At 48.6% G+C, this 17,198-nt stretch overlaps 1 protein-coding gene across 1 annotated transcript in view; it reads right to left on the bottom strand.

Moving 5' to 3' along the window:
• Positions 1-202: 202 nt before the first annotated feature.
• The window catches only part of LOC132869645 (scavenger receptor cysteine-rich type 1 protein M130-like), a 67,796-nt gene continuing 50,800 nt past the window's right edge, over positions 203-17,198 (bottom strand). The window contains 2 exon segments of the mRNA XM_060902937.1: positions 203-788; positions 2,181-2,199. Of these exon segments, the coding sequence (XP_060758920.1) occupies positions 203-788; positions 2,181-2,199 (605 nt within the window).

The following is a 17,198-nucleotide window of genomic DNA, read 5'->3' as shown; positions in this document are numbered from 1 at the left end:
CTGTCAGGGTGGATAGGATTACCGTCGTAGTGAATGCCCTGATAGCAGAGCTGGCCAAATTAGCAAGATTCAAACGGGCCTGGATCAGCCACCTGCTGAGAGGTTGGTCCATGCCTTTGTTACATCAAGGCTGGATTACTGTAACAGCCTGCTTTACAGTCTGCTGGAGTACAAGCTCAATAAACTCCAACATGTCCTAAATTCAGCTGCCATAGATGTAGCATGACCTCAACATGGTGAAGACGTCACCAATGTCCTTGAAGAGGCGACACTGGCTGCCAATTAATGCCTGCATCGAGTATAATGCCTGCAACAAGTATAATGCTGCATCGAGTATAATGCTGCCATCATCACCAACATTCATGGGAAGGTGGTGGAGATGGTTGAGGAGTACAAGTACTTGGGCAAAACCTTTGATAATAAACTCAGATTTGCCTCCAACACAGTGGAGATCCTCAGAAAGTGCCAACAGTGACAGTACCGCCTGAGGAAGCTTAAGTCCTTTGAGGTCAGCAAGGACATTCTGACTACTTTCTACCACTCCTTCATTGAGAGTAGAATGTCGTTTTCCATAACCTGCTGGTTCCACTCCCTTAGCCTTCAGTACAAAAACTGCCTGCAGAGCACAGTCAAGGTGTGCTCTAAAATTATTGCCCCCACAGGTCACTCTCAACACTGTGTGAGCAGCAGATGGTAAACTCAGTGAGCAGGATTCTTCAGGACCCTTCACATGTCCAGGTCCCTGCATCTGAGTGGGTCCCCTCAGGATGCCGGCTGCGTTGTCTGAGCTGATGAACACAGAGGAGAAGAGCGAACTTTGTCCCCAGAGAGGTTCAGCTCCTCAACTCTCTGCCATCCTTGTCCCTCTCCTCACCCCTCCAGCCCCTTCCCCCTTCTTCACATGCACTCGAACCTGTCTGGTGCATTAACCACCCCCTCTGTACACACACCACTTTAAATATCATCTCTGCTGCGATTGATCCTTCTCCCTCAGAAGCAAATTGCACTACATGATATTTTTGTATGTACTCTTTTTTTAAATGATCATATTTGTACATACTGTACAGTTATTTATCCACATGCTGCCATCTTGCATACTGTCATTTTTTATGTTTAATGCATTATTATTATTATTATTATTATTATTATGATAATAAGAATAACGTGTTTAACTGTACTTCCCTGTGTGCCTTTAAATTGCCACAAACAGACAAATAAAGTGTTTTGATTTGAATTTAACTGAAATAAGTTATTGATGCTGGTCTAGAAATTATGACATGGACTCACTCTGACATACTGAGAGGAACTGTTGTGCGTAGATCCCAAATGTCACATACTGAGGTCGAATGGGAAGAAGCTCCTGCCTGCTCCAAGGACCAACACCAAAAGTTACAGTGATAGAGCATTTTCATCAGCTGGACCAAGCCTGTGGAATAAGCTCCTGTAGTTCCTTCATAAAGCTGATTCATATGGAACCTTCAAGACTGGACTAGAGACATTACTTTTAGAACATTATTATTATTATTATTATCTCATCTCATTATCTCTAGCCGCTTTATCCTGTTCTACAGGGTTGCAGGCAAGCTGGAGCCTATCCCAGCTGACTACGGGGGGGTACACCCTGGACAAGTCGCCAGGTCATCACAGGGCTCTTATTCTTATTCTTTTTATTCTTCTTCTTATTATTATTATTATTATTATTATTATTGACATAATTGTTAATGCAGTAATTCATTGCTTTTGAGTCTTAAAAGCGATGTTAAGGAAATCAAGAAGAATGAAATGGACAGAGGAAATGAACAGAAATGTCTTGGAATGCAAGAGAAGAGCACTCGAATTGCAATCATCAGACAATCCACCCCTAAGTCAGGCGAATGGCAGGAAGATTGGCTATATTCAACTCATGAAGGAGTTATGGGATGAAAAGGGCTATGAAAACCTCGGATTAATGGGACAAAACCTGCGAGACCAAGCCTCAAGGTTGCAAACTTTCCAGGATTCTTCCTTTAATACAAAGTCTTTGAAAGAAATCAAGGAAAATGATATTCCAAATGATGAAGCTCAATATGCAACAAATCAACCAAGACTGATGCCAAATTTGCATATGAGTGTATCGGAATCCCTCAAGGAATTACGAGACAAAGAAGATAGGTGCTCAGACAAAATACTACCAAATCTACCTGATTTTGATGTGCTTCCCTGTCAAAGAGAAAATGTGGGATAAAAGCAGTCACGAACACTTCTGCAATGAAATTAATGAGACCGACAATGAAATTGTCCACTTCAGAAGAAACATCTTCATTGTACCCTCTGGAAAAGTGGGGAAGGTTTTCATGACAGAGCTAACTTTTTGGCTGAAACAATTTAACTCCAATTCACATCTGAATTCAATTGCCTTGAAAGCTTTCATGGTGCTCTTTGATTCTACAAAAGCCTTCAGCAACATCCAAAAGCAAAGAATACAGCGTGGCTATCAAATGCAGATTACTATTGTGGAGACAAGGTGACGTATCTCTTCTCATGAAAAGAGTGAGCTTCATACAAGGGAGGTTTAAACCCTCAATGAAAACTAGATCAGTGGAGGACTCATCCAAGGTGTTTGCGAATCTAGTTATGCAAGGAAAATTAACAGCTGCAATAAAACTTCTGGACAAAGAGAGTTCATCAGGTCTTCTTACCCTATCACCCGAAGTGCTCGAGGAGCTCAAACATAAACATCCTCCAGCTGCAGATGTAGAGGATGAGTGTCTTCTGTCTGGACCAATGGATTACATCTCACCAAATATTTTTTATTTGATCGATGAACAGATGATCTACAATGCTGCAATGAAAACAAGGGGTTCTGCTGAGCCCTCGGGAATGGATGCAGAGCTGTACTGAAGACTTCTATGCTCAAAGAACTTCAACACCGAAGGAAAACAGCTAAGAGAAGAAATAGTCACCATGACCAGAAACCTGTTGAAATCATTCTACCATCCTTCCCTTCTTGAAGGCTACTCATCTTGTAGGCTCATACCATTGGATAAGAACCCTGGAATTAGACCAATAGGAGTCTGTGAAGTGCTTCAGCATATCGTTGGTAAAACTGTATCCGCATTCTTTAAGGAGGAGATGAAACAGGCAGCTGGCCCTCTACAAATTTGCGCTGAACACACTGCAGGTGCTGAAGCAGCTGTGCACACCATGAGCCAAGTCTTTGCTGAAGATGAGACAGATGCAATATTATTGATTGATGCAAGTAATGCCTTCAACCAAATGAATCATTCCATAGCCATGCATAACATTCAGATCACCTGTAAAAAAATCTCCTTGTACATAATTAATAGTTATAGAAGTCCCTCCAGGTTTTTCATATCCGGAGGAGAAGAGATTTTATCACAAGAAGACATGACTCAAGGCGATCCACTGGCTATGCCTTGGTATTCAGTCAATATGTCAATCATAATACAAATCTTGAGAGCCTATATACCCAAAGTTAAACAGGTTTGGTTGACTGATGACTCAGCTGGAGGAGGAACAATTGCCTCACTATATTGTTGGTGTGAATGCCTATGCCAGGAAGGAAAGAAATATGGTTACTATGCCAATGGCTCTAAAAGCTGGTTGATCATTAAATCACAGGCCCTAGCCTCAGAAGCACAAAGAGGTTTTGGTGCAGAAGTCAATATAACTACAAAAGGTAAACGCCATCTGGGTGCTGTGATAGGATCCAAGAGCTATAAAGACGAATCCTGCTACGAGAAGATTTTTAAATGGAAGGAAGAAATTGAGGGCGGCACGGTGGTGTAGTGGTTAGCGCTGTCGCCTCACAGCAAGAAGGTCCTGGGTTCGAGCCCCGGGGCCGGCGAGGGCCTTTCTGTGTGGAGTTTGCATGTTCTCCCCGTGTCCGCGTGGGTTTCCTCCGGGTGCTCCGGTTTCCCCCGCAGTCCAAAGACATGCAGGTTAGGTTAACTGGTGACTCTAAATTGACCGTAGGTGTGAATGTGAGTGTGAATGGTTGTCTGTGTCTATGTGTCAGCCCTGTGATGACCTGGCGACTTGTCCAGGGTGTACCCCGCCTTTCGCCCGTAGTCAGCTGGGATAGGCTCCAGCTTGCCTGCGACCCTGTAGAAGGATAAAGCGGCTAGAGATAATGAGATGAGATGAGATGAGGAAGAAATTGAAACACTCAGTGAGTTTGCAAAGAGCCAACCACATTCAGCTTATATCGCCTTTACCAAGGAGTATAAATCGAAATTCACCTACAGTATTTCATGCGAACAATAAGTTCTTTTGAAGACTACGTAGATCCTATTCATGAAACCATCAACGAGCTGTTTCTGCCTGCGTTATTTGGACAAACAGATCTATTGCCTGGCATCTTAAACGAACTTATAACTCTATCCCCCGCTCAGGGAGGGTTAGGGATACCTGCACTGAAAGAAGAAGTGCCTCAACAATAAGCCGCTTCAACTTCAATAACGTCTCCACATGTACAGTCAATCGTATCGCAAAGTACATTGATGCCTTCAACAACGGAGGACCTGAAGAAACAGCAACAGTCACTTAAGACAGTGATAACAAGATCTAAAATGGAACACATCGATGCCTCCCTCCCAACAGATCTACTAACACACGTTACACAAGCGAGGGACAAAGGTGCCAGCTCATGGCTGAACGCAATACCCATCAAAGAGCAGGGCTTTGCCTTAAACAAACAAGAATTCAGGGACTCCTTGAGACTGCGCTACAACCTCACATTACCTGACCTTCCAAGTTTTTGTACTTGTGGAGCAAGTTTCTCCATTAACCATGCCTTATCTTGCAAAAGAGGGGGCTTCGTGGCTCAAAGACATGATGGCATTCGCGAACTTTTGACAACACTACTTGGTAAAGTCTGTAATGACGTAGATGCAGAACCGAGACATATCCTGCTAGACAACGAAGGTTTTGATCTGAAGTCCACCAATAGAAGTCCTGAAGCTCGACTCGATATAAAGGCTGGAGGTTTCTGGACCAGGGGAGTTACAGCATTCTTTGACGTCCGCGTTACGCATGTAAACTCCCAAAGTAACCAGAAAAAGCATACATCGGAGATTTTCAAAGAACAAGAGAACAAAAAGAAAATGCCAACAAAGAATCCTCAATGTAGAAATGGGTACCTTCACACCCCTGGTTTTTTGGAACCAATGGAGGCATGGGAATGGAATGTCAAATGTTCCTTAAGAACCGAGCCGAGAAATTTTCACAGAAAAATGGGGACGATTATGCTACTGCAATAACGTGGATAAGAACTAGACTGTCATTTGAAATTATGAAATTCGTACATCTACAGTTTGTATTAGAAGATCAAGAACACTATTTCAGAAAACAACCAATGAAACTGTGGACGATTTTAGATTACTTTCTGCCAGAGCCGAGATTTTGTAATTTAATTTTTTTTTATGTTTTAAACTAATTGAGGAATAATTTATGTTGTTCTCATCTTAAATGTGCAACACTATATCTTTTGAATGTTTTATATGATCAACTTCTTACATCTATTTTAAATGAAAAATGATTATTATTATTATTAAGTTCTTACAATTTAAATTCTAATCTTCATTTTGATGAAATTATTTTCATATGTTAATACATGTAAACAGGGTGCGATTTGTCAAAAAAACAGAAGGGGGGATGTTTTTTTTTTTAATCATGAAACGTCACAAAATTAAGGTAACAATAGGCTAACAGCTCAATAACATCCAATGATATCAAATGAATAACACTAAATGAAAACGAACACTAAACCAGAGATAGTAAATTCATCTTCCTGTCTCTCTGACTAAACACGAACACTAACACACAACAAAGTTCGCATTGCTTGTCGCGTTGCTGTGATGTTTCTCTCCCTCCAGATTAAATGGAAAGTGACTCGAAAATCACTGAAATACATGAATACTAAATGAACAGTTTGCTCTGATGGCGCAGTTCATGTTAGCCTGGGCCCGCCCATCCTAAGCGTGACGCAACACGAGGGCCTGTTGCGAGCTTAGTCTGGCCAGGCAAGCTATCTCCAGCTCTTCCAAGCTCCCGAAAAATCGGGAACCAATCAACTTTGAGCATCTCCAATGGCCCTGGGTAGAGGCGTGTTGAAGGCACTGATGTAGTAGAACTGCGACCGGAAGCCATAGATTATTTACAGAATCTATGCCGGAAGCGCTTCATTCACATCACGAACATGGAGCAGCGGCAAGCCTTTAACACAGTGGTAGATGCTGTATTGAAAGCATTCAACGGGAAGTTCTCATTGAAAACGGAGCAAAGAGCAGCCCTGGAGGTATTTATTGAAAGGAAGGACGCCTTGCTCCCGACCGGCTTTGGTAAGAGTTTAATCTACCAGTTAGCCCCGCAGTTTCCGTCGCATCACATACATCAGAGGAAAGAGTGATGTGATTGGTTTAAGCTTCGTCACAGCCTTTTCTGGCTTCGACCAGTAGTAAACTGAGGCATTTCAGGGAGGCGGGTCAACCACGGGCTCTGGGAAACGGTTGGGCTTAATAGCTTGGCCAGACCAATAGCTCGGAGAGCTTTGAAGTCGCGTTAGCCAGACTAAGTTCATGTGGCCTTTTCTGCTTTCCCGTCGATGTGCTATCCGCCACGTTTCGCCCTTCTTTAATTCACATTTCTGCGAATTTCTCAGCAGGAAAGGAACGCACGTCTGGCCCATTGACAGCGAGGAAAAGAAGGCTGTTCAGTGTGGATACATTCATTCTGTTGCGCTCATCAGTAAGGATGTGATTCATGGCACTAAATCCACATTCACACTCTGATTATCTACAATGTATCTATTTGCTGGGGATGTTCTTAGGGTTGCCAACTTTCTCATATCCAAATGAGGGACACTTTGTTCCGGGTGCGGACAAGTACCGGTACAGGCCCTGTACACGCACCCCAGCGCCCCAAAATAGTTACAGTACCGAATCGCCTTTAGGTGAGTGCTTCAAATGTAGGCCACTACAAAATTCATTTCTAAAATAGAGCTTTTAAAAATTAATAGACCAATTAATGGATATTTTTAAGTAACTTAATGCAAAATAACAATTCTAATATTATTGTCTCATTTTTCTCTTTTAAACTTTGGCCAAATAATTCATCAGGCCATATTTATGAAGGCAATGTCATAAACTGAAAAATGATTTGCTGTAGCTGTAAAACCCTGATATTTGCTTAATTGTCCATTTGAAAACCCTAAGAACCTTCTGCAATGCTTCATAGCAGAAGAAGAAAAGAGAAAGACATCACAAAGGCAGGAGTGAGGCAGAAAAGCTCCCCTACTATAGGCTGAGGTCTATCCTGTTTCAGAAGGTTTTTTTTTTAAGCTATCTGCTATCCTTATCAAACAGTTAGGCTGTATCCACTGGCTGCACCATCTGCTCTAGTTTAATTTGATGCCTATTTTGTCAGTCTCGTCTCGTCTTCTTCCGCTTATCCAGGACCGGGTCGCGGAGGCAGCAGTCTAAGCATGGAAGCCCAAACTTCCCTTTCCCCAGACACCTCGGCCAGCTCCTCGGGAAGAACACCGAGGCGTTCCCAGGCCAGCCGAGAGACATAGTCCCTCCAGCGTGTCCTGGGTCTTCCCCGGGGCCTCCTCCCGGGGGGACATGCCTGGAACACCTCCCCAGGGAGGCGTCCAGGAGGCATCCGAAAAAGATGCCCGAGCCACCTCAGCTGGTTCCTCTCGATGTGGAGGAGCAGCGGCTCTACTCCGAGCTCCTCCCGAGTGACTGTGCTTCTCACCCTATCTCTAAGGGAGCGCCCAGCCACCCTGCGAAGGAAACTCATTTCAGCCGCTTGTATCCGCGATCTTGTTCTTTCTGTCATTACCCAAAGCTCATGACCATAGGTGAGAGTCGGAACGTAGATCGACCGGTAAATTGAGAGCTTCGCCTTTTGGCTCAGCTCCTTCTTCACCACGACGGACCGGTAAAGCGACCGCATCACTGCGGAGGCTGCACCGATCCGCCTGTCGATCTCACGCTCCATCCTTCCCTCACTCGTGAACAAGATCCCGAGATACTTAAACTCCTCCACTTGAGGCAGGACTTCTCCACCAACCTGGAGAGGGCAAGCCACCCTTTTCCGGTCGAGAACCATGGCCTCGGACTTGGAGGTGCTGATTCTCATCCCAGCCGCTTCACACTCGACTGCAAACCGCCCCAGTGCATGCTGAAGGTCCTGGTTTGAAGAAGCCAACAGGACAACATCATCCGCAAAAAGCAGAGATGAAATCCTGTGGTTCCCAAACAGGATTCCTTCCGGCCCCTGGCTGCGCCTAGAAATTCTGTCCATAAAAATTATGAACAGAACCGGTGACAAAGGGCAGCCCTGACGGAGTCCAACATGCACTGGGAACAGGTCTGACTTACTGCCGGCAATGCGAACCAGACTCCTGCTCCGTTCGTACAGGGACCGGACAGCCCTTAGCAAAGAGCCCCGAACCCCATACTCCCGAAGCACCCCCCACAGAATACCACGGGGGACACGGTCGAATGCCTTCTCCAGATCCACAAAGCACATGTGGACTGGTTGGGCAAACTCCCATGAACCCTCGAGCACCCTATGAAGGGTATAGAGCTGGTCCAGTGTTCCGCGACCAGGACGAAAACCGCATTGTTCCTCCTGGATCCGAGGTTCGACTATCGGTCGAATTCTCCTCTCCAGTACCCTGGAGTAAACTTTCCCTGGGAGGCTGAGAAGTGTGATTCCCCTATAATTGGAGCACACTCTCCGGTCCCCTTTCTTAAAAAGAGGGACCACCACCCCAGTCTGCCACTCCAGAGGCACTGTCCCCGACCGCCACGCGATGTTGCAGAGGCGTGTCAACCAAGACAGCCCCACAACATCCAGAGACTTGAGATACTCAGGGCGGATCTCATCCACCCCCGGTGCCTTGCCACCGAGGAGCTTGCAAATCACCTCAGTGACTTCGGCTTGGGTAATGGACGAGTCCACCTCTGAGTCATCAGCCTCAGTCTCCTCAGTGGAAGACATGACGGTGGGATTGAGGAGATCCTCAAAGTATTCCTTCCACCGCCCGACAATGTCCCCAGTCGAGGTCAACAGCTCCCCACCCGCACTGTAAACAGTGTTGGCAGAGTACTGCTTCCCCCCCCTGAGGCGCCGGACGGTTTGCCAGAATTTCTTCGAGGCCGACCGATAGTCCTTCTCCATGGCCTCCCCGAACTCCTCCCAGTTCCGAGTTTTTGCCTCCGCAACTGCCCGAGCTGCAGCACGCCTGGCCTGCCGATACCCGTCGGCTGCCTCAGGAGTCCCGGAGGTCAACATGGCCCGATAGGACTCCTTCTTCAGCTTGACGGCATCCCTTACTTCCGGTGTCCACCACCGGGTTCGGGGATTGCCGCCACGACAGGCACCGGAGACCTTGCGGCCACAGCTCCGAACAGCTGCGTCCACAATGGAGGTAGAGAACATGGTCCACTCAGACTCAATGTCCCCCGCCTCCCTCGGAAGCTGGGAAAAGCTCTCCCGGAGGTGGGAGTTAAAGACCTCCCCAACAGAGTGCTCGGCCAGACGTTCCCAGCAGACCCTCACCATACGTTTGGGCCTGCCAGGTCTGTCCAGCTTCCTCCTCCGCCAGCGGATCCAACTCACCACCAGGTGGTGATCAGTTGACAACTCAGCCCCTCTCTTCACCCGAGTGTCCAAGACATAGGGTCGGAGATCAGATGACACGACTACAAAGTCGATCATCGACCTCCGACCTAATACCCCTCCTAGAACTGCCACCTTATTGTGGTGGAGGGGTTTGTGTGCTTGAATGATCCTAGGAGCTATGTTGTCGGGGGCATTATGCCCCTGTTAGGGTTTCCCAAGGCAGACAGGTCCTAGGTGACAGGCCAGACCAAGAGCAGTTCACCAAAAAACCCCTATGGAGAAAAAATCCAGGACCGTGACGTCGCCCGGTAGGACGCAGCCGGGGCCCCACCCTGGAGCCAGGCCCGGGGTTGGGGCTCGTATGCGAGCGCTTGGTGGTCGGGCCTTTGCCCATGGGGCCCGGCCGGGCTCAGCCCGAAGAGGCGACGTGGGCCCGACCTCCTGTGGGTTCACCACCCACAGAGGTAGCAGTAGGGGTTTGGTGCAGTGTGGATTGGGTGGCAGTCGAAGGCAGGGGCCTCGACGACCTGACCCCCGGACACAGCGGCTGGCTGTTGGGACATGGAATGTCACTTCGCTGGGGGGGAAGGAGCCTGAGCTTGTGCGGGAGGTTGAGAGGTACCGGCTAGAGATAGTCGGGCTCACCTCCACGCACAGCTTGGGCTCTGGAACCCAGCTCCTCGAGAGGGGCTGGACTTTCCACTTCTCTGGAGTCGCCCATGGGGAGCGGCGGCGGGCTGGTGTGGGCTTCCTTATAGCTCCCCAGCTCAGCCGCCATGTGTTGGAGTTTACCCCAGTGAACGAGAGGGTCGCCTCTCTGCGCCTTCGGATTGGGGAGAGGGCTCTTGCTGTTGTTTGTGCCTACGGGCCAAATAGCAGTATAGAGTATCCGGCCTTCTTGGAGTCCCTGGGAGAGGTACTGAGGGGTGCTCAGACTGGGGACTCCATTGTGCTACTGGGGGACTTCAATGCTCACGTGGGCGATGACAGTGACACCTGGAGGGGCGTGGTTGGGAGGAACGGCCTCCCCGATCTGAACCCGAGTGGTGTTTTGTTATTGGACTTCTGTGCTAGTCACAGTTTGTCCATAACGAACACCATATTTTGTCAGTATAGCTTAAAAATTCAGGATATGGCAACAGTGAATGGTTTTAAATCGCAGATGACCACGACTAGCGGTAATAGCGCTTCTCACGGCAATTACGCGATTTACACCACAGCATTGGAGTGAGGGGCAGGATCTGTCCCTGACGGGACAAATTAAAATTACCCAGAAAACGGGATGTCCTGCCCAATACGGGATGGTTGGCAACCCTAGACGTTCGTGAACATCAAAGCTGCCATTTCGGGTCATTTTGAAAGTGAGTGCAATGTAGACCATAGAAAACTGTGTCACAACATGCCTGTCATGTCAACTTTTTTTTTTTGGTTTGTTTGTTTTATTGACGGGGTTGTCCCCGAGGATTTTTTTTCAGCAGAGATAAAAACCAGAGGGGGGGATGATCCCCACCATCCCCCCCAGCAAATCGCACCCAGCATGTAAATAATAATAATAATAATAATCTTTTATTCTTATAATTTATTTGTTCATATCATGATTTTTATTGTTAGACCACTGAGACTGTAAAATGCTTTCAAAGAAAACAATATTACTATTATTACACACAATCACTATATGTTTCAGATTCATACACATTAATAACTAAAAATAAATTATTATTATTATTATTATTATTATTATTAATAACAGGACAATTTTTCCCTCCACTAGATGGCAGTAAAGCGCTTCCAACCTGAGATTACTGTTGAGTGAAATGTGTTTTTCTCTGAACTGACCTGCTGAGGGCGCTGTTAGGATGCTGCTGGATTATTATTATTATTGGCAAAACCTAAATATTATAGAAAACAAAAGATCATAATAAAAATAAAATCAGGGATCAGGGGCTTCAGCCAGGTTCAGGGTTCTCAAGTTTTGAATGCAGGCAAGAGTGACATCCCCCCTGTTGGGGGGGGGGGGGGGGGGGCAGTCGAACGGGTCGCAGGAATGGGGGTCTTTCATTAATTATATTATTATTAGTGTTGTTGTTATTAATAACTGCTCAGACTTGCAAAAGAAAGGATGACACATGGCACTGACAATTCAACCAAATACAAAGTCTTTATTCAATTTCCATGTATTGAATAAGTGTACATGTGTGTGAGAGAGCAAAGAGAGAGAGATTATGACTGGTGTTGTTCATTGTAAGTGTTTGTTGCCTTTTTGGAGTCCTTCATCATTTGTGTTTTTGGGTCCCACTTAAAACAGTTCAGCTCAAGTCCAGCCATTTTCAGGGTCATGATCGAGGCCAATGTCCCGTCCAGAGACAAGCTGTTTCAGGTTGAGGTTTTGTTCAGACCGGCCATTGAAAATACCCTCTTGGCATCAGCATTTGAATGAGGAAGCACCAAAACCAAGGTTGTGATCTTTGATAGCCTCACAAATTGGTTCAAGCCAGTCACCTGAAAAAGGAACCAAGGGCCTCTATTACTTAAATGTTTTCCTTTTATCTTAATAACGAGCAAGTCATGTTGTGTGCAAAAAATTTCTTATTTTGTTCTTTTTTGAGGACATTCTTCCCCAAAACTCCTCAACGTCAAAGGATGTTGGGTCCTGGGGCATGGCAATGTCCATCAGTTGGTACTCCATAAACTCTTCACTTATTTGGTCCTGTTCCTTTGGGTCATGAAAAGGAAGGAGTTCCTGGTATCTTAAAAAGAGCACAATGTGTACAAGACTGATTAGAATACAGTGAGAAACAGATTTGTTTTGTGATCATGACCATTAAACTTAAAAATATATAGTCATTATGTGAAAACCCTTGCCTGTCAGGAAAGTAGAGGGCATCTTCAACCCCGCACTCAGCCCTCAGCTGCACATCAATAAATCTCGCTGCTTCAGGAGACCATCTTCCAGTGGGAGTTTATCCATGGCATACTCCACAGCTCTGACCAGAAAGGCCAGTGCTGCCTGCTGGAACATCTCATCTCATTATCTCTAGCCGCTTTATCCTGTTCTACAGGGTCGCAGGCAAGCTGGAGCCTATCCCAGCTGACTACGGGCGAAAGGCGGGGTACACCCTGGACAAGTCGCCAGGTCATCACAGGGCTGACACATAGACACAGACAACCATTCACACTCACATTCACACCTACGGTCAATTTAGAGTCACCAGTTAACCTAACCTGCATGTCTTTGGACTGTGGGGGAAACCGGAGCACCCGGAGGAAACCCACGCGGACATGGGGAGAACATGCAAACTCCACACAGAAAGGCCCTCGCCGGCCCCGGGGCTCGAACCCAGGACCTTCTTGCTGTGAGGCGACAGCACTAACCACTACACCACCGTGCCGCTCCCACTTGATGGCGAGGCATTCTTTCTCTATGGTGCTGTACCTGCCCTCGCGCACCGACACCTTGCGGCTGATGTACAGCACTGGACGGTCCTCCCCCTCCAGGGACAGAACAGCCCCCAGCCCTCTGTCCAATGCATCCATCTGTAAAACAAAGGGGAGAGAAAAGTCAGGGGAGTGTAACAGTGGACCCCCACACAGTGCAGCCTTTACCTTAGAAAAAGCCCGCTGGCACTGCTCCGTCCACTGGACCGGATCTGGTGCCCCCTTTTTAGTGAGATCAGTCAGCGGGCTGGTGATGACTGAATAATTAGGTATAAACCTACGATAGTAGCCAGCCAGCCCCAGGAACTGCCTCACCCCCTTTTTGGTCTTGGGCCTCAGGTAGGCCGCAAACGCTGCTGTCTTATTGATTTGGGGACGCATCTGCCCATTGCCCAAGTGGAAGCCCAGATACCATACTTCCACCCGCCCAATCGCACACTTCTTCGGGTTGGCTGTGAGCCCCGCTCGCCTCAGCGACCCCAGGACGGCCCTCAGGTGTTTTAGGTGCTGCGGCCAGTCATTACTATAAATAATAATGTCATCTAAGTATGCGGCTGCATAGGTGGCGTGGGGGCGGAGGACCCTATCGATAAGCCGCTGGAACGTAGCAGGCGCCCCAAACAGCCCAAACGGAAGTGTGACGAACTGGTGTAAGCCAAACGGTGTGGAAAAGGCCGTTTTCTCTCGGGATAGTGGAATCAAGGGGATCTGTCAATATCCCTTTGTCAAATCCAGTGTTGAATAAAAATGAGCTTAGTCGATTGAGCAACTCGTCAATATGAGGCATTGGGTATGCATCAAATTTAGACACCGCGTTGATTTTTCTATAGTCTACACAGAACCGGACCGACCCGTCGGCCTTGGAAACCAAGACCACCGGACTGCTCCAGTCACTGTGGGACTCCTCGACAATGCCCATTTCGAGCATGGCCTCGAGTTCTTCCCGAACCACTTTTTTCTTGTGTTCGGGCAGTCTGTAAGGGCGGCTGCACACTACCACCCCCGGGGGCGTCTCAATGTGGTGTTTTATGAGGTGGGTGCGGCCGGGCAGGGGCGAGAACACGTCAGAAAATTCTGCTTGCAACCGGGAGACCTCCGCGAGCTGGGTCGGGGAGAGGTGGGCTCCACAGGGGACCGGAGCGGTGGGTGATGCCGATTTTCCCTTTTGAACCTCCGGCCCCAGCTCCGCCTTCTCTGGAACCACCGACACCAGTGCCACGGGGACCTCCTCATGCCAACGTTTTAACAGATTGAGGTGGTATACCTGTAACTCCCCACCCCTGTCCATTTGCCTTACCTCATAGTTGATGTCCCCGACTCACCGTGGGACCTCAAAGGGTCCTTGCCACCTGGCGATTAGTTGAGAGCTTGATGTGGGCAATAACACGAGTACTTTGTCTCCTGGTGTGAATTCCCTAAGGCACGTGCCCCTGTTGTACAGGCGGACTTGACGTTCTTGAGCCTGCTGCAAATTCTCCTGGGTTAGGTGTGTGAGTGTGTGGAGTTTTGGGCGCAGGTCAATAACATATTGAATTTCATTTTTGCATGGGGAAGGTCCCTCCTCCAAATTTTCCCGCAGCACATCTAGGATGCCACGCGGTTTATGCCCATATAATTATTCGAATGGGGAGAACCCCGTGGAGGCTTGTGGGACCTCTTGCACTGCAAAAAGCAGGGGTTCGAGCCATTTATCCCAGCTACGTGCATCCTCGCTTACAAATTTTTTAATTATGTTTTTGAGGGTGCGATTAAACCGTTCGACTAAGCCGTCCGTTTGTGGGTGATAAACGCTGGTGCGGATCGGCTTGATTCCCAATAACCCATACAGTTCGCGCAGTGTGTGTGACATGAACGTAGTGCCTTGATCAGTCAGAATCTCTTTGGGGATTCCGACTCGGGAGATGACGTGGAAGAGCGCTTCCGTAATACTACATGCGGAGATATTGCGAAGCGGCACTGCTTCCGGATATCGCGTTGCATAGTCCACCAGAACTAAAATAAAGCGATACCCTCGTGTTGACCGATCTAATGGCCCGACGAGATCCATCCCAATTCTTTCAAACGGGGTCTCGATTAATGGTAGAGGGTGCAAAGGCGCTTTTGGGATGGCTGCTGGATTTACTAACTGGCATCCGCGGCATGCCATACACCACCTATGGACATCGCCGCGAATCCCTGGCCAATAGAACCAGGCCATTATTCCGGCTAGTGTCTTATCCTGCCCTAAGTGTCCAGCCATGGGATTAAAGTGAGCCACCTGGAATACTAATTCCCGGCAGGTCTTTGGGATCAAAAGTTGGGTTATTTGTTCCTTAGTTTGAGTGTCCTGCGTCACTCAGTATAATCTATCCTTAATAATGGAAAAATAGGGGAAAGACGGGGTGGCGTTTGGCTGGAGCATTTGACCATCGATTTCTCTCACTTGGTCAAATGCATGCCACAGAGACTTGTCTCGCGATTGCTCTAACAGAAAATCCGTGAGGGATTCCCTGAGAGAGGGAGGAGGAGCCTGCTGCTCCTCACTCTGACACGGTGATGACGTAGACGGCTCTGTGACAGCTGCTCCCGCCAATGCCACTCTGGGACCTCCCCCCGCTGAACTACGGCAAGACCCACTCTTCACTAAGTGCGTCATTTAATCCCGAAATCCTGGCCAATCAGTCCCCAAAATTATAGAGTGGGTGAGGCGAGGATTAACCGCCACCTGAACTCTAAATGTCTCCCCTCGAAACAGAATGTGGACCGACACTAAAGGGTAGTTGTGAACATCCCCGTGCACACACAACACCTTCACCAACTGTGCTCTCCCCAATGCCTCATTTTGCACCAGGCTTTGGTGGCTTGAGGTCTGATTACAGCTGGAGTCCATCAAAGACTGATACATATCCCCTTGGATACTCACCGGTATGCGATACACTCCGGCCCGATCAAGGGTGGTTCCTGGAGCGTCGGGGATCTGGACCACCGCGCCCACCTTCATCGCCGAGCACTGATGCTGGAGGTGCCCCGGCTCCCCGCAGCACCAGCACACCGGCCCAGGCTCTCTCTCTGCACCAGTGTTCCTGATATCACTCACCTGAGGGGGGGGAAGACACAGACATGGAAGTAGGAAATGGTAGGACACCGTGGGTGCGGCGGGCTGGCTGGGGTGGAGCCGGCCCCCGCCTCCACGGTGGGGGAATGGGGCGAGAGAGAGGAACAGAAGGGGAGAGAGAGGGAGAGGGGAGGGGAGAAGGGGAGACACACTGTCCTGCCATTGGAATGGCCGCCATATGGTCCTCCACCAGCTTAATGGCCTGATCCAGCGATGCCGGGCGATGGCACTGGACCCACTCCGCGGTTCCTTCTGGAAGTCGAGCGACGAACTGCTCCAGCGCCACCAGATCGATGATCTCCTCAGCATCTCGGTTGTCGGCCCTCAGCCACCGGCAGCAGGCATCCCGGAGTTGCTGGCCAAACGCGAATGGCCGGCCTACCTCCTCCAGGCGCAGCGCGGAGAAGCGCTGCCGCTGCTGCTCTGGAGTGCGACCCACGTGCTGGAGGACGGCCCTGCGGAGGTCCGCGTAGACCAGCCAGCTGTTGGTGGGGAGCTGTAGCGTGGCCAACTGTGCCTCGCCCATGAGCAGGGGGAGGAAGCGTGCCGTGCGCTGTTCCACCGGACAAACCCACGCCTCTGCTGCCTGCTCAAAGAGAGCGAGGAAGGCCTCAGGGTCGTTGTGTGGGCCCATCTTCGTTAGGGTGAGGTGGGAAGGGCACTCGATTTCATCCCCAAACTGCATCTCTTCCTGGCTGCTCTACCCCTGCACTCGATTTCATCCCAAACTGCATCTCTTCATGGCTGCTCTACCCCTGCACTCGATTTCATCCCCAAACTGCATCTCTTCCTGGCTGCTCTACCCCTGCACTCGATTTCATCCCCAAACTGCATCTCTTCCTGGCTGCTCTACCCCTGCACTCGATTTCATCCCCAAACTGCATCTCTTCATGGCTGCTCTACCCCTGCACTCGATTTCATCCCCAAACTGCATCTATTCATGATTGCTCTACCCATGCACTCGATTTCATCCCCAAACTGCATCTCTTCATGGCTGCTCTACACCTGCACTTGATTTCATCCCCAAACTGCA

This window comes from Neoarius graeffei, chromosome 21, assembly GCF_027579695.1.
Source record: "Neoarius graeffei isolate fNeoGra1 chromosome 21, fNeoGra1.pri, whole genome shotgun sequence".
Taxonomy (NCBI): Eukaryota; Metazoa; Chordata; class Actinopteri; order Siluriformes; family Ariidae; genus Neoarius; species Neoarius graeffei.
Note: the sequence above shows the minus strand (reverse complement) of the source record. Positions and strands in the feature narration are given on the sequence as shown.